Below are 21,027 nucleotides of genomic sequence, written 5' to 3'. Positions count from 1 at the left end.
GCACAGGAAGAAGGTGGGTGAAGCCCCCAGGAGACTGAGTACAACAGTGGCTGGGGGAGCCTGGGTGTTGGCCCCTGGGTGTCCCAGCAGGTGGAGGACAACAGCTTTGCTGATAGAAACCCCCAGGGCTTCAGTTCTTGGCCGTAAGAAGCCATCTCCTGTGTCCCACAGCAGTCCCCCACCCTCAGAGCCAGCCCCTTGACAGCAGATGTGGTTTCGACAACCCACAGGTTACAAAACCAGGGGCCAGGCCCCACACCCCACTACCTAGCAGCGTCAAGGCTGGGAGCCAGTGGAGGTGCAGCAATAGGGCACAAGCAGCCACCTGAGTCACAGGCCCTGGCAAGTCTTGGAAAAAGGTCCCTAAACTCCCAGTGAGTTTTGTTATACATTCCCAGCAGAGAAGGAAGGTGGCAGGAACAGGAGTGTTATCTTGGTGACCTGGCAAGTGCAATACTTTCCCAGCCTCCTGCTGGGATAAGGCCAGTGGCTGCATCCTCCTCACAGCAACCACGTGTGTCAAATGGGCAGTGACGAATCAGAGGCAGCTCCCAGCTCCTCTGCTACCTTCCTGGTCCCACCAATACCAATCAGCTTAGCTCTGGAGGCTATTGGGTGAAAGAGGTGGGCAGAGAAGGCAGATGGGTGCTTAGTCATCATCCACCCAATTTCCTTCCCCTAGGAGAGATGAAAGGAGGAACCTTCCATGCCCTGCAGCAAGACGATCAAGAAAAACCCAGGGCCACGTCTCCATTTCCAGGGCTCTTATTTTGGTGTTTGGCACAACACTGCAATGTGGTTTCACCCAAAAGAAAACTAAGAGGATGCAGCACGGTGCTGGGGTTCCCCGGGGGAACACAGCCCACACAGCACCCACAGTAATGCCACCACTGTGGCCACTTCCCAAATCCCCTGAGCCAGGAGCTGCCTTGTAGCCTTCCACCAGACCCCAGCGCCCTCAGGTAATATGACTCAAGTCTCCACATGCCAAAATACCACCGCTGGCCCTGGGATTGGGGACTTTGCCCCCACCCACTCCCAAAAACTGAGCTCAAGGCCACTTGCCCCAGCAGGACTTTGACATGGGTCCTCTACCTGCAAGGCCAGGAGAATGTCATGGAGTAATGCTGGGGCAGGGAAACACCAGCACCAGCCCAACCTTCACTCCATCCCTTTTATTCCAGTGCCAAGTGAGGGCAGATATACGCAGTGAGGGCGGACCCGCGCCCTGGGGCAGGGGCACCTGCTCTTGGCATACCATTACCGTCACCCAAAAGGGCGGAGAGAGGAACAGCACTGGCCCCACACCATGCCTTGGCTGACCCCCCCCAAGCAGTCAGGGGACACTGCTGGACTCCAGGGAGGAACACAGAAAATTTGGGAGCATATAAAAGGGTTCCCCAAGGCAGAGCCCACCATCACCATGCTGGAGAGCAGCCTGGTTCCTGCTGGCATACTCATGGTGCCCAGAGCAGACCTGGCAGCCGGGGGTAGCCAGGTGACCTTCCATCCTCTCTTTCAGGGCACTAGGCTCCAGCTTCTCCTCCGCAGCCCCCATATCCCATCCTTGCTGCCAGCAAGGCTGCTCCAGGGTGCTGGCATTGGGAGCTGACAAAGCCTTGCCCCTTCTCACCACAGCCTCCCCTGACAAAGTGGCAGGAAGGAGCTGGAGAACAGCCCTCAGACCAAAGCTCAGCCCAGCAGGGCACTGCAAAGGGCTAGAGAGGGACAGGGAAAGGGGACAAGCGTCTCTTTTTGGCTGCAATAGAAAGTTTTAAATATGCTCATTAAAAGAATTGCTTTTTTAAAAAATCCTCCCCTAGCCCCAGCAGGAGGGGCCCTGACGTTGCTGTCCTTGGTGGTGGTCAAGGTCCTGAGAGGTGACGGAGCAAAGCCAGTACCCCTGGTGGCAATGTCCTCTCGTGGTTCCGCGACTCTCCACCGCCTTGCCCTTACTCCAGCCCGAGGATGTAGTTGATTCCCTGGACCAGTCCGATGATCACCGGCTGCCAGGCCACCAAGTAGCGCAACCAGTCCAGCAGCTGCCCATACATGACATGCGGCCTCTCCCAGCTGGGCAGGAAGGAGTTAAAGAGTCATGGGGAAATGGATGAGAGGAGCATGGCCCACCCAGAAGCCACCCAAAGGTGCCCCAAAGCAGGGACAGAGAACACAGGGGCTCAGGGAGGGATGGACAAGCACCCAGGGAAGGACAGACATGAGTCCTCATGGAGGGAAGGCTGTGGCCAGGCTTGCCTTGGGTTTTGCAGGGTCTCTGTCACAGCCACATTCTGCAGTGACCTACTCAGGGTGCCAGGCAAGCCTCTCACCCCTTGTGTGCTCCCACCCACTGCTTCCTTTCCCAAAGTGCTGGCTCCCAGCAGGAGAAAGGATACGGATTACTGAACATCCTCTTGAGATCCACCTTCTCTTTGCAGTATGGGCACGTCTGCTTCTTCCCAACAATGCACCAGCCCCGGATGCAGAACTCATGAAACCTGGGGAGTGGCATGTTAAGGGGAACTGGAAGAAGAGGGGGATACATGGCTCAGTGTGGGGGAAACCACCAAGGCCAAGGAAGTCCCACCAGAGCCATGGAATCATCCCCCCATGCGAGGATGGTGCATTGCACAACCACAACCCTTTCCTGTAAGATGCAGCAGCTTCCAGGGACAGTAGAAGGAGCTCATGGGGCAGCAGAACAGAGCCAGAGTGGCAGCATGAAGGCCCTGACCAATGCATGGGCACCAGGGAGACTGAAACTCTTCAGTGATGGTGCCGAAGCACTGAGAAGGTTTGGATAGCCTGGGAGAGATCCGTGAACTGCATGCATTTTGGAAGCATTCTTCAAAGGCTTCCCAGAGATTAACACTTAAGGAATTTCTCTGTAAGTAAGGGTCTGACTTACAGGTGCTTGCTATGCTCTGTCACGAGGATTTGCACAACCTGAGCACAGCCTGGAGAAGTTACATGGAAAATACGAGGTAGCTGCAGCTGACTCTGCCACATACAGAGGTGTCACAGAGCAAATAGACCTTCCGCAGAATATCTCTGCTGCTCAAACCATGGAAGAAGGCCAGGCAGCAGCAACAGGAGTCACTTCCTTGTCAGCCCTGGAGTCATAGATGCAGGAGTGTCCAGCCAGCTGTCACCCTTGAAGACCACCAGGAGCACCAACCAGCTCCTCTGGCAGCCACACCAACCCAAGCTGCTGCAGTCCCAGGCCCTTGCACAATGTCAGCCATAAATCTCACCAACAGCTCCCAAGAGTTAAAATTAGGCTCCTGTTTTGCCAGCATGACCTTTGCTCAGGCCCAGTTTGGAAACCACCTCACAGGCAGTAACACAGACAGTGCCAGAGGACATCCCAGCTCTACACTGAATCACCACGGGGAAAAAACCCTGACTTGCCGCCCCAGCTGGGACTGAGCACCAACCAGGACTTTCAGTTTTAAAACCCACTTCCCATCAATCAGCTGACAGGAAGGGCTGAGTGACTCCAGCATGCTGGAAACCCTGGAGGAGTTCTGGAGAAGGAGGAAGCTCCTGGGCTGTGGCCAGAGCAGGTAGCAACCAGCAGTGCTGGACCAGGGGGCTGTTTTCAGAGGGGACCAGCAGTGTTTCCCCACAATTCTTCCTTATAGACAGTCACGACCCACTGCAATGAGTCTCTGATGAGGGGCCAGTGTGGCATGGAGCAGGGATGCCTCATGTCCTGACCTCACACCATCACTTCCGCCAGAATATCTGCCAGGGGCACTGCGAGCCAGATGGGTCACAGCAGATTTGTCAAAAGCAGGTAAAAACTGATGTGCAGCTCCATGACTCAGCAGAGGGAGCGGGGGATGAGAATGAAGAGGAAACAACCACTTGTGAGTGGCGATGAAGTAATTTCAGAGACACCTCTTCTCATGCCAAGTCAGTGATGACACAGGCACAGATCACATGCAAATTCAGCCGGACAGCCCCGAGTCCCAGAACAGGCATTTCTTCACCCAGTGCGGGAGAAGTCATGCAGCAGGAGCTCCCTGCTGCCCACCCCAGCGTAGGGCTAGTGAGGCAGGGGGCTGGCACCTGCAGAGAAGGATACACATGGTTGCAGGAGAGGCGGTAGGTGTTCTCGATAATCCCTTCCTCATTGACATCCACGAAGATCTGCTGGCCACAGACGGCACAGACGCTGTCAGAGAGGTGCTTGGTGGGCATCCCTGAGGCGCTGTAGAACTAAGCAAGGGCAGAGCAGAGGGAGAGCAGTGACAGTGGCAGGGCACATGTCCCACGCCCGTGGTGGCACAGCTAAGCTCTAAGGAGGGCTGGGGTCAGTGCCCTAGGAGTCCAGCTTTGGCCTTTGGGGCTTAAAAACCTTGTTACAGGTTCGGCTGCAGGAAACAACTACATCAGAACAGCTGCTCAGTGATGCAGTGGCCCATCACACGCCAGCCCCATGCAACCCCTCCCCATGTCAAGGGGCCAACCCTCTTTGCTCCCCAACAGCCAGGTGCGTTTTCAGCTGCCTGCCAGGGGCGTGCACCCAGGCAGAGACTGGGGGAGAGAGCAGGACAAGCTGGAGGTCACAGCTTTGACCCAAAATGACAACCTTGGGCTGCCAGTCAGATACAGCCCCACCTCCAGCCCTGCAGGTCCCTGACACTCATTCAGGGACACAGAGCACAGAGCAGCCACCCCTCTCTATTTCCAAGCCTCGTGGCTCAGCATAGGCCTGACACAACATGGAGAGTGTGGTGACAAAACCAGGTCCCAACACACTCCAGCTGCAAGGGACCCCTCAGGACCGTTGAGTCAAACTCCCTGCTCCACCACACTACCTAAAACAAAACCATATTACTAAGGGACTCTGAACTCTGGCAGACTTGAAGACATGATCATGTCCCTAGGGAGCTTTTTCCCTCTAGGTAAATAACCTTTACCCCATGTCCAACCTGCACTTCCCCTAATTCAGCTTCACTCCCTTTCCTCATGGCTGGACAACCACCTCCCCTGGCCACACATTGATGCTGTGCCTGATGCACCCCAGGACACAGCTGGCCCCTTGTAGCTGTCACCACACACTACTGACTCATATTCAACTTGCTGTCAACCCTAACTCCCTAATCCCTTTCCATAGAACTCTCTCTGGATTCTTGTTCCCAAATTTGTACCTATAGCCAGGATTACGCCATCCCAGGTGGGGAATCTGGCACTTGCCCCTGTTAAATTTCACACAGCTGGTGCTGGCCCAGCTCCCTCTCCAAGGAGGTCACAGCTCCTCCTAGTTTAGTACCATCAGTAAAACATGCCTCTGGCAGAGCCCTGGCACAGCTTTGCTCTGAGAATCCGACAGAGCCCTGAGAATCTAAGAGAGACGCAAGCTGTGCCAAGGTGTCCTAGTGTGGCAGGCCAGGGGCTGGAGCAGAACCTCAAGGAGCAGCAGCAGCAAGCTCAGAAAGATGGAAACACAAAAGTCCAAGACCCTAAACAGCTGCTGAAAAGAAGAAACATGACCTACTCCATTGGTGTCCTAGGTCATGTATTTTTGGTGGAGTGGGTTATTTTGATACCAGGTGAGTGGGCTACAGATTTTAGGCCACTGCATCCTCTGTCCACAGGGACAGCTAAAGTTGCAGCAGGTACAAGGAAGGAAGCCCACAGTGTGAATCCTTCCCTGGTGGCTTGCAGGTCACAAGTTAATACAAGCAGGGGGTGACAGAAATGGGAGTGTTCATTGGCACTGGAGATTTTAAATGCCCAGGAAAAGAAATATTTGTCAGTTTAGCAGGGCTAAACAGATCATCCCACTTCTCAACAGAATCAGGAAATGGCTTGGGTTGGAAGGGACCTTGAAGGTCACCCAGTTCAACCTCCTTCCATGGGCAGGGACATCTTCCACTAATCCAGGCTGTTACAAACTCCATCCAATCTGGCCTGGAACACTTCCAGGGGATGGAGCAGCCACAGCTTCTCTGGGGAATCTGTGCCAGTGTCTCACCACCTTCAGAGGAAAGAACTTCTTGTCCTGGAGATGGAACCCTGCAGAATCTGTGCTCTTCAGGAAGGATCTCAGAGCAACTCTTATTACAATTAGATCCAGGGACCCTTCCTTGAGGGGGGGAATTCATGTTTAAGGGAAGCCAAAACTGCTGCTGAGACCAACATGTTTCAGGCCTCCTGAAACATGGGGCACAACTCTGGCCTAGGGGACAGTCCATTGTGAACTCACCCCAATGGTTGAGGCCATGTAATCCGCACACATCTCAGCAAAGTCCCGTTCCAGCACTCCATAGTAAAGACCGTAGAAGAGGAGGGAGATGCCAAAGTCCATCGCATCTTCTGGTTTGATTCTACAACAGAAAAACCACCAACAGTTTTTTGGTTTTTTTTTGAGGGCAAAGCCACTCTAAAAATATTCTAGAGAATGTATTATCCCAGAGAAGTAGTCGAACTCTCTAACGATGAAGCTGGTTTGGGCTAGAGTCTTCTATCACCACCCATGGACTGGCTGCTTCTTGCAGTATAGCAAAAAAAAAAAAAAAAAAAAGCCACTGCTGCCCCCAGGCTGAACATCACAGAGCTGGGGGAGCTTCCAACAAGTGAGTTGAAAGAAGGGCTCTCCAGCAACCCAGACCAGTTCAGGTACCAGCACCTCACCTGTCATCCTCCCAGGAGTGAAAGGACACCCCAATAGTCTTTTTGGCCCCATTAATCAGATTGCCAAGTAAACTGATTTTCCAGAGTAATAGCCAAAGATGTGGTCCACCCCATCGCCCCAGGAGTGGGAGCTGAAAGATTCACTCACCTGAATAATAGGTTAAGTCCAAAAAGCGTAAACATGACAGCCATGTACCCCACAATCCCAGTAGCATAGCTGATCTTGTATATTAGTAGAAACCATTTATAAACCAGTCTGTAAAGAATTAAAACAAAGTATTTAATTACTTCAATTTTTCCTGAATGAAAGTGTGCCAATGTTCTGAAGAGTTTTATTTTTCACACCTGTTGTGTTTTTGCAGACACTTCACCTACCCCTACACATGGGCAAGAGCTTTACATTCCTAATTCAACCAGTCACAGGCTGCTTGCAGTCTTGACTTCCAAACTAGAAACCTCATGATCTCCAAAGGCCATAAGGAAGCGTGCTGGGAATGCCCTGGGTGAGGACACTAGCCCACATGGAATCTACCTTTCCATCCCCCACCCAGGTACCAGGTAATATTGGGCTGGCTGCCAGCTGCTAATTACATGCTTCACACCCTTTCACATGTGCAGGGCTCTCACACTCCCAGGGTGCAAAGCATAACACACATCTGTAAGGATCTGTAAGGTGCAAAGCTTAACACACATCAGGGAAACTGGAAAGAGATCCTTGTAATGGTTACCCTGGGGCTGAGGAGTTTCCCAGGAACAGCAGACGAACCTGGGTGTTGTCTGTACCAGAGGCTTTCGAGTTGCCCTGAAGGTGACAAAAGCTGTGACTGCTGAGAAGAGCACCCAGATCACCAGGAACCGCCACCAGTTCAGCTTGATAGTGAAATACAGAGGCACTACCCACATCTGGAAGAGGGTCACCATCTGCAGGAACAGAGGAAAGGCATTTGAAGCTGGTTCTCTGCTCCTCAGACATCAGAAACACACTGTCAGCCATGGCAGCCATTCTCCTGCCTGCATCAAATGGCCCTGAATTGCACCAGGAACCTGGGGAGGTTTGACCTGTGGCACCTAGAGAAGAGCTCAAAGCTCAGCACATGAGTCAGATAAGGAGCAACTGAGGGAGCTGGGGAGCCTCAGCCTGGAGAAAAGGAAGCTCAGGGAGGACCTTCCTGCTCTCTGCATCTACCTGAAAAGAGGTTACAGCCAAGTGGGGCTTGGTCTGTGCTCCCAGGAAACAAGTGACAGGACTTGGAAAAAGCCTCACGTTTTGCTAGAGAAGTTTAAGGTTGCATATTGAGAAAATTTCTTCCCAGAAAGGTTGGTGAAACCCTAGCACAGCCTGCCTGTGACAGTGATGGAGTCACCATCCCTGGAGGGATTTAAAAGCTGTGTGGATGTGCCACTTGGAGACAAGGTTTAGTTCAGATCTTGGCAGTGCAAGAGAAACAGTTGGACTCAATGATCTCAGAGGGCTTTTCCAACCCAAACAGTTCTGTGATTTGGTGAGGGAGTCAGAGGCAGCAGCCACATAGCAAAGAGTACAGCTGGCAGGAGAACACAGAGGAATCTCCAGAGGAATGTATGGGAGATGATCCCCATGACTAGTTGTCGCAAGGCAGCTACATAAACCTTCACCTTCCCAGGATCCCAACACTGCAACCACAGACGCCTCAGACAGGTATTACACAAGGCAAGAAGGTTATGGCTTGCCTCTGCACTACAGCCTATTCCCAAAAGGATCTACAGCTCTGCAGCTGAGCTCCCATAGTACTACTGAAGGAAAACAGGAAAACAGGTTTGGTTTAAAGTTCACAGAGAACTACAGGTACTACCTGGAAACATTAAATCAATATTATTATTATGACAAGGAAGTCAGACTGAAGTTGCTTCAGGTAACTAACAGACCCAGACAAGCTGGTGGCATCAGCAAGTGGCAGGTCTGCTCAGCAGAGTGCTGCAGGAGCCCTCAAACCCAGCTGTCAGAAGCAAAAAGCCCCCATTGCTTCCAAGGAAGTACCCACAAAATGCAGCTTCCCTCAGGACAACCCCCAGGATCTACTTGTCCATCCCTGATTGAAAGCACTATGTCACACCGAGTTACCTGCATCACTTCGAACAGAAACCTGAGGCCTTCAGATTCATCCATCGTCATCCCTAGCTAGAATCCCCAGTGTGCTGGGAGAAACAAGGAATGCTGGGAAAACAAGGGAATCAACACCAGACAATAGGAAACCAGGAACACTTTTCTGATCAGCAAAAGGAGGGCATCACTCAACACTCCCATCCAGCATCGGAGGCAGAACGGCTGTGGGGGTAACTTACGTTGTAGGAGCGAGGGTGCCGCTGCTTCCATTGAACTAGGAGGAGCTGTGCCACCACAAGTGTGGCGATGAGGATGAGGACCATTTCGGCATGCATCGCCTCGTGCCCACGGTGCTTGGCATGCATCCGTACATGCTCCACCCTGCAACAATCAGGAAAAGGCAGCTGAAGAGCACACTGGAGCAGACTGCATGCTGGGGTAAAAACACCTCAGGAGAGGCAGGAAGACCAGATGGAAAAACAGCACTATGAAGAATTGTGTTTGTGAACAATCCAGAGGGGAAGGGACAAAAGGCTGCTCTGAGACCAGCTCATTTCTATGCTGTGAAAACCAAGAATACCACTTCGCCCATCTGAGCGTGAAAGAGGTGGAGAATTCCTACTGACATACCTGAACTAATGAACATGGAGTGCACAGTCAGCATAACTTGCAATCCCAGAATGGGAAAGGTTAGAAGGGACCACCAGTGAGGTCATCTCTTTCAACCTTCCTGATCAAGCAGCGTCTTCATAGAGCACACTCCAACGGTTTGACCCACAGTGTATGCTAATTCTCAATACCAAACCCTCAGCCCAGTTTTGGAACCACTAACACTGTTCTCCCTCTTGTCCAACAAGGGAATGCTGGAAGGGTCAGGGTGGAGAGTGGGGGTAACAGCTGACATCTGGCAAAACCCCCAAAACCCCAGCAAATTGCTTCTCTCCCCGCTGAGCATTCTGTAACAAGTGATTTCCAGCCTGATACTTGACAGACACCTGGGGTTTCTTTGCCCAGCTTGTGCTGTTTGACCAAAAAACAAGGTGGAATTAAGAGCTGGCAGACATTGATGAGATCCCGTCAGTCATCTCAGGCTAAACAGCCTGTTTGAGGCTAAACAGCCCCAGCTCCCTCAGCCTTTCCCTGTAAGAGAGATGCTCCAGTCCCCTCATCTTCTCTGCAGCCACCACAGGACCCACGCCAGGAGTTCCGTGTCTCTCTTGTCCTGAGGAGCTCAGAACTGGACACAGCACTCCAGAGATACCTCACCAGGGCTGAGTAGAGGGGCAGGATCACCTCCTTTGACTTGCTGGCAATGCTATTCCCAATGCATCCCAGGATCCCACTGGCCTCCTTGGCCCATAGGGCACTGCTGTCTCAGGGACAGTTTGTTCTCCACCAGGACCCCAAGGCCCTTCTCCATAGAGCTGCTCCAGCAAGTCAGCCCCCAGCCTGTGCTGGTGTAATACTGAGAGTCCAGTCTGACTATGACTTTCAATAAGCATCTGGATTAAATTGGTTTGGCTAAGGAAAAAAGAGGAATTTTTCAGGCCCCTTACTATAAGGCAGACATTGAAGGGCTGGAGGGTGTCCAGAGAAGGGCAAAGAGCTTGAGAAGGGTCAAGAGCACAAGTCTGGTGAGGAATGGCTTAGGGAGCTGGAGGCACTCAGGCTGGACCAAAGGAGGCTTGGGGGGGAAGAATCTTCTTGCTCTCTACAAGGCCCTGACAGGAGGGTGGGCCTAGGTGGGGGTTGGGCTCTCCTTCCAAGTAACAAGTGATGGGACAAGAGAAAATGGCCTCAGGTTATGCCAGGGGAGGTTTGGGGTGGATATTGGCAAAATTTCTACACAGAAAGGGCTGTTCAGCCCAGGCACAGGCTGCCCAGGGCAGTGGTGGAGTCCCCATCCCTGGAGGAATTTAACAGACATGTAGATATGGCACCTGGAGACATGGTTTAGTGGTGACCTGTGGATATTCTCAGTTCAGTCAGAGACAAAAAGAGAAGGTTTTCTAACCAGGCAAGAGTCTGGGAGACAGTTGGGAAAGAATGTAAATAATTCTCTAATCGATCTTGTTGTTCACATTGTTTATAGATATGTTCTGCCACTGTGCATCATTCACTGCACACCAATGGTGTGAGAAGTTTTTACTCTAAGACCAATGAAATTAGTCCGCACGATGTTCCCTGTATATAGAGCGGTGCATTTGAAATAAATCAGAGTTCATTCTCTAGCCTTTGATTTGGAGTCATTCTCGTTACCGTCCTGCTCTATAGCAACATCGACCTCAGCAGTGCTGGAGGAATGGCTGGACGCTATGATCTCAGAGGGCTTTTGCAATCTTAACTATTCTGTGATTCTATATTTAGCAGCAGTTTAAAAGAAAAACACTATTGCCTTTTAAGACAGTTCATACTTCTTCCCATCAAAAAACTGTGATCCTTTCCTGCCCCACTGTGATCACAGGCTGTGTTGCTGCTTGCTGTGGTCAGTAGCAGGAGCTCAGTTGAGCTGTATGCTCCAAATCAGCTCCCAAAACTCACCTCCATCTCTCCTCTGGGGACAAGTGGGAAAGATCAATCTAGGGAGAAAAAAAAAAACACCCATGAATTCAGCTGCTGGGAAACACTGGATTCAGATGCTTTAAATAAGAAACCTCCACATGCCCACAGTGCCAGCATAGCCCAGAGCTGTCCTTCACCTTTCCAGGAAGAGCAGTTACTCTCCCTGCTCCTCCACCTTACTTACACTCCCATATTTTATTGGAGCTGAGGCTCAGTCCAACATCCCATGTGACCAGAACAAAAGAACTGGCTTAAATCCCACATTCACAATGCAGCCAGGTGTCTCAGGGCACAGAGTGGTGATCCCAGTGAAGCCAATGCTCCCATCAGTAGTAGGAGTCCAAAATCCCACTAGGCTGCAGGAGGGGGAAAGTATGTCATGCACCAGCAATAAATCAATGCCAAAAAGATTTCAAAATCACAGTAAAAGAAAGATTTAGGCCTTTCTTTGCTGAGATAATTGGATAATTCTCCCAAATATCACAGGCAGGAGCTACTGAGAGCAAGGGGAACTGCTATTATTAGTGATAATTGACAATGGATACTTGTATCCCATCTTCTCCAGTAAGATTCATAAAAAGCATGAATACTCTCGCTTTTGGACAGGGGAGGACTAAGGGGAGCTTCAACACTGAATTTCTGCTTTCACCTGGATCTTTATATAGAATCAGAGAACCACAGAATGCTTTGAGTTGGAGAGACCTTAAAGCTCATTTTACTCCAACCCTCCTCCCATGGGGACACCTCCTCTAGACCAGGTTGCTCTAAACACCATCCAACCTGCTCTTGAACACCTCCAGGGATGGGGAGTTCACAGCTTCTCTGGGCAAAACCTTCCCTCAATATCTTCAGCTAACTGCTGACAAGCCTCCAGCACTGGTCATGTCCCCACACAGGGTCACTGACCAGGCAGCACACCCTGACCCATGGAACTGGGGAGGGAATCCCACAGCTTTTCCCATCATGTTTTCTTGGTGAGACACAAACTCAGATTAAATCAAGAGCAGCTCATCTGGGCTGCTCATGGAACATACATGTGGGGGGTTACAAATCCTCACAGTGCTGGAGACACTCCAGTATTGCTGAGGCATTGGAGATGAAAGTTGGAAACAAGCCATAGCATGGACTGTTATCACTCTTTCCTGCACACACCAGAGATGTGTACACAGGAACAAGCTGCACCTCACCCCACTGGGTACAGGGCCACAGGCTTGGATCCAACCTTTATGCCGGGGCTCTCCACAGGCTGGTGCAGCAGCCACCTCACCTGCCTGGTCACCATCACCAGCACACAGGTGTCTCTCAGGCAGCAGCTCTGATCCCAGCCAGGCTCAGCTGAGGATGCACAGCTGCCTCGATTTCCCCTGTGGCACCTAATTTCACCCCAGGGTGAGGAGGTAGGGAAAAACACACCACAGCAATCCATCTGTCTGATGTGGAACATCTGCTGAGCTTCACCCCAGAGCAACACCTGCAAGAATTTCTACCCTTGAGAATCAAGTCCTGAAGAAATACTTCAAGACTTATATGTAAAATCTAAAGCTATGAAAATCCTCGTTGGAGCTCGCTGGCCTGTGTCAGAAGCCAAGGGAAGGTGGTGACAACCTGACACCAAAAAGGGTGTTTGTACTGACCAAATTCCCCGAGCACCTCTGTTCCTAAAGCAGTCACGTCCAAATCCATCAGTTCAGTAGTTGCAATGTAATTTGGAGAAAGAACTGCTCCAAACAATCAGGAAAACAGGAGATTTTAAAATGTTTGCTAGTCACTGCACATAGGAGATGCTGAGAAACCCCTAGTGCTTGCTGACTCCAGCACAGGTCAATCCCTCCACAAGCTCTGAGAGCCACCAGGGTGCTCCCACTGCCTCCCCCCTCCCTCCCTCCCCTGCACCTTCCAACCACAGCAATAATTTTCATTCCTATAGAGTGGCTCAGCCCGCTGCTTTGTACCACACCAGCAGCCACACCACAGTGTTGGTCCCATCTCAGAGACTGGGATATTTACCAGCTTCTTTCCTTTGGCATCTTTCCTGAATCTCCAAATTCTTCCAGCAAATGCATTTAAGATGCTTCAGCTTCATACCCTGTGGAAACACTGCTGGTGTTGCTCAGAGTGGGCTTCTTCTGAGCTGTGCTCCCAAGCCAATCAGGGATCCGTGACCCTGGACACAATTTTCTCTCAAGTACAAGGACTGAGCTTCACCAGATTCCCCAGAGCTCAAAGCTCCTGAAATAACTTTATTAAGCGGGGGGCAGGGCATGACAGAAGAGATGTTGGGAGGGATCTGATGACTGTCAGGACTTGGCAGAGTAGCCACCCTGAGTCAGACCTTCCAGTTAACCCCTCCTTGATCTGCACACTCTCTTAGCACAGAAGTTATGGGTTAGAGCTAAAAATGCACAGCAATGGTGAAGGAAGCACCTGCTCTTGCCAGCGAGAGATCCACTTCTAGTTTGGGGTTGTCTGATTTAACACACAGTTTTTGGGTCTCTTTCTAACTCTAAAGGCTAGGTAGAAGAACCTCTACTCCTAAATCTCCCTTTCTCAAGAGGGGTTTGACAAGAACATTTAGGGTGACTGAAGCAGCTGAAGATCAACTCTACCAAATGTTCAACTCCAGCCTACTCCTGTTTCAGCATCCTTCAGCTGCCACACCAATACAGGACCCAATGTGCTACCAACTATAGCTCTCAGACAAACGTTTTGTTATAAAGAAAAGGAATTAAGAGCAATTCTTCTGCTCTCTATCTCCTCTGTAACTCATGATCCTCTCAAAAACCTCAGCCGCCTCTGGGTGATAACTAGGAGAAACTGGATATCTAGGACTAAAGTTTAATCCTCTCTTTGGACGTGACATCATGGCCTTTGGAAGAACCTTATGCCACTCTCTGGTTTTCTGCAGGAGCTGACACCCCAAAGCCTCCACAAACCTGTGATCCCCACCAATGAGACAGTCACAGAATAACCCCCGCTAGAAAAACACAAAGGCTGTTGATATGGATAACAGCAAAGCTGGAGCTCACGTTCCTCACAGCCCAGGGAGCTCAGAGGATCTCTGGGCAAACACACACACCACTGTGAGCTGACTGTAATCCACTTATGCTGTAAATCTCCACAGGAGGCAAAAAGAATGCCTTGAGGATGGAGAATAAGCAGCTGCTGATTTCAGTTCAAAGCTCCAGAGCAACCGACAGCCCTGGTTTCACCTTTCCCATTGCCCCAGCTTCAGTCTTTGTCTCCCAGCACCTACCAGGAATAACCTGAAATAAGGGAAAGATAAATCTCTAAAGTGCTGTAAGTCCAATCAAGGCAAGTTGGGATGAGGAATATTCTTTAGTGAAAGTCTGAAGAAATTCTGGAATCTCAATTCTGCATTTTTTCTGCTCATAAAACGCAGTAACAAGGAGCAGGGAGTGGGAATCTCCCAACTGATCAAACATTTGGATAACTGGAAATTAAACATTTGCCTCTGCACAGGCAGAGCCTGGGCCACGGGACACTTGGCTTTATTATGGTGGAATGTTAAACTGCTTTCAGGTCCCCACCACGAGTGGCTCATCAGCAAACTGCTCTGCCCAAAGAGCTGCCAAGACCTCAGGACAGCACAAGCAGATTGGTTTTGCACCAGCAATTTGTGGAATCACAGGGATAACCACAGTCTTATATGCACCTCCTCATTTGCTGCTTCCTTGTGACACCCTCTCTGCCAGCCCCTGATGGAATGGAAAGTGGGAATTTCATTTCTGAGGATTGGAGATTTGGATCTTCCACATTTTTACAAACAAAGTCACCAAGGAGTATCTTAAAATATAACCAGTAGCAACTCAAGAGTGACTGATCTGGGGTTTAATCCTCCCATCACCCACTGGACCACTCTCCAGCAGCAACGCAAGGCACACGGCAGAGGTACAAGCTTCTACAGCTCAGCCGTGCACTAGGGAATCTCCACAACTGGGCCCTGACAAGAATCTTCTCCAAAACAACCATCAGCATCTGACAATTTTTAAGCCACACCACCAATTCTTGAGGAAAGGCACAAAAAAATTACCTGACTGTACCAGCTAAGTGACTTATGACCCCTGTGCAGCTGCTCCCACAGTGCAGACAGGATGGAACCAAGTTCTCCTGGTTCTCTACAAGTGGAAGAAAAACTCCCAAGCATGAAACACAGGGCACGGTGAAGAGCCACTGCGAAGCCCGGGGCAGCAGTGCTGGAAAGTGGCACGTACACAGTGGCAGATGCACCCACCCTGCTTCCAATTCCATCTTTCCAGACAGCTTTTTTTTCCAGTATTGTAATTTTTCATCCCCAGGAACATTTAAAAGCCAGCACGGGAACAACAGGTGAGCCTCCATCCCTGCCCTCCTGCTCCCAGAGCCCGCACTGTCCCCTGCCCCATGGGCCCTCCGAAGCTCCCAGTGCCACCCTGCCCCGGGACCCTCAATGTCCTCCTACACCAAGGATCTCCCCCGCCCTAACACTCCCCACACTTACTTTCCCCAAAGGTCTACAAGCTCAAAGCGACCCAGAGTCGCCGGCGTCCCATTCCCGGGACCCTCCGAGCTCCTCAGCGCACATCCCTATACCGTTCTCCCGGACCTCGCGTCCCCCAGGCCCCACGTCCGCGGCGGCTCCCCTTCACAGAGCACCTCACAGCGCTGAAGCAGCTCGTCCGCGCCTCCCCTCCACTGCCCTACCCGCTTCCACCTAAACCGCCTCCCGCCAGCCCCGTGCCCCCCACCTCCTCTGCCTCACGCTCAACGGGGCCGCCAACCTCCACCTCCAGCACAGCCGCCATCTTGCCCCGCCCCCTAGTGGCCAGCCTCTTCCGCCGCCTTCCGCCAATCACCGAGCAAGCTGCCGCACCTTGGGCCAATCACTGGACGCGGCGCTGCCCCGGCGGCCAATCAGAAGAGGGCAGGAGTGGAACGGCTGCCAGACACGCCACTTCGGGCGCATAAAAGCGGTGAGCTGTCATAGCTAGGGACTGGCTCCCGTTTCTGGGCCCGCAGTGGGATGTGTAATCCCTGTCGGCAGCACCGGCAGCACCAGCCGCCTCGCGCCGCGGTACCGGCAGTGTCAGTGCTGCCGGGCTGCTGCCCTGCCCCCGCCTCGTGCTGTTCCGGAAAGGGCGCAGGTGGCAGCCGGCTTCTGTGCTCCGCCCGCGGGGACCGTAGCGCGGCGTTTCCCGCGGACTGTGTGTCCCGTCAGGCACCGCGGCTTGCCCGAGCTGGGGGCCTGAACCGGAGCGCGGTCGGGAGAGAGGCTGAAGCAAGGCGGGAGTGGCGGGGCGGGCGGTGAGGAGTGCGGATCAGGGGGCCAAGTGATTTGGGCGGCGGGAGATTCGGGATCGGTGCGGTTGGGGCTGGGGGGTGAGTAGGGAGCTGTAGGGTGAAGCACTGGGTTGGTAAATGGCGTGGAGAGGCTGTGGGGCAGAGCCAGGGCTTTAATAGGGCTGGGGAAGTGGGGAGCGACTGGGGAGCTATGGCGATGGCAGAATAGCTCTGAGGCGTTGTTTGTGGGTCTGGGAGCACGGGCCGTAGAGCTGAAGGGAGTTTCGGGTAAGGACTTGAGGGCACTGGAGGGCTGGGGCTTGTGGGCTGGATGTGGGTGGTACCCGGGGGGCAGAATGGGGTGTTGTGGGGTGAGCTGGGGGCACAGGAGTGGCTGAAGGGAGCTGGGGGATTGTGAGACAGATATGGGGGTTACTGTTGGGACGGTAACCTGAGGGGTGGTGGGGCAGGTCTGGGAGGCACGGAGGTGGTGGGATGGGGCTGGGGTGCTGCTGAATGGTTCCAAAGCCAGGAGATGCAAGGTCATCAGATTCTTCTGTCTCCCCACCAGGCACAGGAGGCATCCAAAGGGAAGTTATGCTCTGGCAGAATGTTGTCTCCAAAGGATCGTGAATGGCTCCGGCTAAAATCAGCTATGTCATCTCCTTCTCCTCCCAGGTGCCTGGGGGGTTTCCTCTGAGGGGTTGGGTGTGGAGGTGATCCCTCTGAGCTGCTGGGGTCTCAGAAGAGTGGGTCAGGGCACGACAGGGTGCAGTACTACCTCTCCTTGTTAAGCTGAAGAGCAATGATTCATGTCATTCTTATTCTCTCAAAGTGGGATGTTGTTCCTGTAGGTTACCAGAGAATTCCGTGCTTCTTCCCATGTCCAAAACAAGCTGGAGTGGAGGGGTCGGTACATGATGCTGTGTCCCTGCTGTGTGTGCAGGACCCCAAGGACCCAACAGAGAACCTGCTGAGTGAGGATAGCATTCAGCCCTGGCTTGGCTGCCCCAAGGATAACAGCAGGCAGCTGAGTGTGGAGCTGTGACTAGAGAGAGCCAGTCCCATTGGCTACGTTGACGTTGATACTTCCCTGTTCCCCACTCCCGTGCAGGAGCCAGGACCGTGCCCCGCAATGGGGTCAGCAGCTCTGCCTTGTCCCTGTCCTTCTCACTGCTCCCCAGGGAACTACAGCTGCCCGTTTCTGCAGTTTGAGGTGGGATGCTTCTCATGGCCCTGTGACCAGCCCTATCTCACCTTGGTGCCCACTGTCACACTGATGACACCAGCAGACTTGAAGTTGGACCAGAATCACTGTGGGGTTCAGATGTTTTAGGAAGGTAAGGATTGATCCAAAGGAAAAAGGTATGGGGAAGAGCTGTGGGCCTGGTAGTAGGTTGGAGCTAATATGGGGGGATGGTGATGGAATGGGGCTGGCAGTAGGATGTGGCTGATAGGATAGAAGAGGAGAGGTAGACCAGGTGTTAGGGTTGTTCATGGCCTCAAGAAAGCTGTACCAGCTCTGCTTCCCTTCCCTTTCTTGTGCCCATAATCCCCCAGATGTCTTGGATGGCACAGCAACAAGTAGAGGTTGGAGTGGCGTTGGGACAGTGGTCAGTGCTGTGCCCCATCCACCCCAGCTGCTCTTCCCCACAGCAGATTTCTCAGAGCTGACAGTGGGGCAGACATGGGACCACCTGCTGTGACAGCTGCAGCTGGTCTGAAGCTGCACAGATAAGATTGGCCATAACAGATCCAACTTGACCAGCCTAGTTTGTTAAAGAGTAGAAGGAAACAAGTCCCTGGGAAGACAATGATAGGTTGGATTCGAACTCAAACAGGGGAATCCAGCCAATTCCATTAAATCCTGAATGCAGACATCTAGTTGGCCAGTGAGCTGGGTGGTGTTGAGACCTCGACCACTCAGGTGTTCAAGTGTGGGAATTTTGAACCCCCTATAAAAGGGGGTGCCCATCAATAAACTTTGGCTCTTGTCACATGAACTCAGCGTGTTCAGTTGTGTGCCTGTCTCCAGAACTGAAACAGTTTGCAGCTCACCTGCAGCCATCTCTTCAGTCTATGCAGCCACTTTGGGCTTTCCTTCATCTGCCTGCACAAACCATAGGGGCAGGAGCTCGACCTCCTATGGCCACCCCTGGACATAGTAGGTGTCTCTCACACTTCCATGTATCCCTCCCCATGGGGAGGCAGCAGGCTCCTCCACAGACACCACTTGTGCCCCATGGAAAGCCCAGGAGGTACTTGCTGGGCTGAGCTAGGGGCTGTGCCCAGAGTGGTAGGCACAAGGTACCTGTCTTGAATGCCTGGGGCCTCTCCTTGTCCCACAGGAGAATGCTGACCTCAGACAGACCCTGGTGCTCCAGCCCTGCCTTTCACAGGACCTTCTTTCCTGAACCATGCATTTACATGGCCTGATGTGGTCCATCCCATCCTGTGTGGGCACAGTGTGGCCTGGAGCCCCTTGAGGTGCTTCCTTGGACCCCAGAGCCCCAGCCCCCACCACCTTTGTCCTCGTGCAAGGCTGACACTCCCTATCCCCAGGAGATCCAGGGAGGAAAAGCAACTGAGGAGCTGCCTGTGGAAGCTGGAAGGGGCTGCCTGGAGCCCGGCCCACCTCAGCTGCTCTGCCTGGATGGCGCTGTTGGCAGTGCAGAACCAGGCGCTGGGGCCCAGAGCTGGCACGAATACCCTGGGGCTCACCCAGAGCTGCTGGCCAAGGACATGGGAGGTCTCGCAGTGCCAGGTGAGTGAATCTGCACAGCTGTGTCCTGGGCTGGCCCCCAGCCACTGTAGGCAGCAGGGCAAGGGGGAATTCTGCCCCTCTGTGTTGCTCAGGTGAGACCCCACCTGCAGAGCTGCCTCCAGCTCTGGGATCCCCAACCTCAGAAGGGTGTGGAGCAACTGGAATGAGTCCAGAGGAGGCCATGGAAATGCTCTTGAGGGCTGGAGCTCATCTTCTGTGGAGACAGGCTGGGACATCCAGGGCTGTTTAACCTGGAGATGAGAAGGTTCTGAGAGCTGGGAGCCTCTTCCACTGCCTGAAGGGGCTCCAAAAGAACTGGTGAGGGACAATGGGCTGGGAGGACAAGACAAGGGGCAGTGGCTTCAAATTACAGAAGGCAGGGTTATATAGGATATTATGAAGAAATTCTTCTGTGAGGGTGGTAAAATGCCAGCACAGGCTGCCCAGAGCAGCTGTGGCTGTCACATCCCTGGAAGTGTTCCAAGGCCAGGTTTGATGGGGCTTGGAGCTACCTGGTCTAGTGGGAAGTGTCCTTGCCCATGGTGGGGGAGCTTGGAACAAGATGAGCTTTAAAATCTCCTCCAACCCAAACTGTCCTCTGTCTCTGTCATTCCTGCCTGCTTTTCCCCAGGCTCTACACTGGATGTCCCTGTAACTCCCTCAAGTACCTGCAGGCAGCTGGACAAGCATTGTGTACCCAGCCCTCCTGGCAGTTCACTGCCACGGGTCACTGTCTTCCTCCTACCCTCACCCTGGCTGTTTACTGCTCTCAGTCTTTCCCAGATAGTTCTGGGCCCAGCCCTTCACTCTTCTGGGCTGGCAGAATGTGGCACAGTGTACCTTCAGTATGTTACCCCTCTGCAGGGCTCCAGCTGCCACCTCAAGGATGCCCAGGGTGAAAGGAAGAGCCCAAGAGAGACAAGTCAGGAGGAATGACAGGGAACAGGCTAGTGGTGATGGGCAGACAGGTGTCTGCCCCAACTGCTCAGGTGGGTGCTTGGCAGTGATGTCCTCTGGTGGCCAGGGGCCACTGAGCAGCAAACGGGGATAGTGGTGGCAGTTCTGTAGCTGGGACATATCACTCCTCCTGGTGCCCTGGCACTGGAGGGGCATCACAGTGTATTCCCAGGCTGCCATGAGAACCATCAGGGAGGCTGTCAATCCAAACCCCATAGCATCCCAACACTAGTGAGCCTGTGACAACCATATCACCTTCCCTTTTCATAGGCCAGTTCCTGCTGAATCTGCTCCCCACACACACCTCCCAGTGTGGAGAAGACCCCACCATAGCCTGGCCTTCCTTTTTCCCTCATGCCTGGGTGCCCTGCCCCATTTGCCAGCTGCCCTTTGGCATGGCAGAGGTGGAGCACCATGCCAGCAACTGCAGGGAGACACCAGGGGCCCCATCCTCACGTCAGTGCCTGCAGTAGGACAGCAGAGCTGGGGACAAACCCTGTGTCACCACCCCAAGGGCTGAACCTGCAGTACTCCAAGGGGCAGAGACACTGCAGCCCCCAGACATTTGTGGCAAGGCTGGTGTCAGGATGGAGAAGGTGCTTCCAGCCCCATCGCCAGGTTTGGTGTGGTTTGAAGCAGTGTAATGGTAGGGGTTGCTACTGGAGAAGAGTAAGTTAAAGGAGAAAAAGAAGAAAGACAGAAATCTGCACTATGACTGCTTGGTGGTACAGCAGGTTCC

At 52.8% G+C, this 21,027-nt stretch overlaps 2 protein-coding genes across 4 annotated transcripts; one reads left to right on the top strand and one right to left on the bottom strand.

Annotated features, from left to right (window-relative positions):
- Positions 1 to 749: 749 nt before the first annotated feature.
- On the bottom strand, positions 750 to 16,153 carry RNF121 (ring finger protein 121). 3 transcript variants are annotated; one of them, XM_068180791.1, is made up of 9 exons: positions 16,036 to 16,153; positions 11,270 to 11,307; positions 8,968 to 9,109; positions 7,412 to 7,566; positions 6,794 to 6,901; positions 6,218 to 6,338; positions 4,075 to 4,224; positions 2,397 to 2,523; positions 750 to 2,073 (listed from the first exon to the last, which is right to left on the bottom strand). In XM_068180791.1, exons 1-9 carry the CDS (start codon positions 16,090 to 16,092, stop codon positions 2,000 to 2,002), a joined length of 972 nt encoding a protein of 323 aa, XP_068036892.1. In that variant the 5' UTR covers positions 16,093 to 16,153; the 3' UTR covers positions 750 to 1,999. The 3 variants fall into 3 exon arrangements, with proteins under 3 accessions (XP_068036892.1, XP_068036891.1, XP_068036893.1); XM_068180790.1 differs by having other exon boundaries at positions 2,397 to 2,498; positions 4,091 to 4,224; XM_068180792.1 differs by having other exon boundaries at positions 750 to 2,087; positions 2,400 to 2,498; positions 4,091 to 4,224.
- XNDC1N (XRCC1 N-terminal domain containing 1, N-terminal like) lies at positions 16,145 to 20,995 on the top strand. The gene is given in 4 exon segments (XM_068180323.1): positions 16,145 to 16,591; positions 17,139 to 17,902; positions 18,614 to 18,731; positions 19,034 to 20,995. Coding segments are annotated over 2 exon segments (609 nt in total). The 5' UTR covers positions 16,145 to 16,591; positions 17,139 to 17,372; the 3' UTR covers positions 18,693 to 18,731; positions 19,034 to 20,995.
- The last annotated feature ends 32 nt before the right edge of the window (positions 20,996 to 21,027 follow it).

Source organism: Anomalospiza imberbis, chromosome 2 (assembly GCF_031753505.1).
Source record: "Anomalospiza imberbis isolate Cuckoo-Finch-1a 21T00152 chromosome 2, ASM3175350v1, whole genome shotgun sequence".
In the NCBI taxonomy this organism is placed as follows: domain Eukaryota; kingdom Metazoa; phylum Chordata; class Aves; order Passeriformes; family Viduidae; genus Anomalospiza; species Anomalospiza imberbis.
Note: the sequence above shows the minus strand (reverse complement) of the source record. Positions and strands in the feature narration are given on the sequence as shown.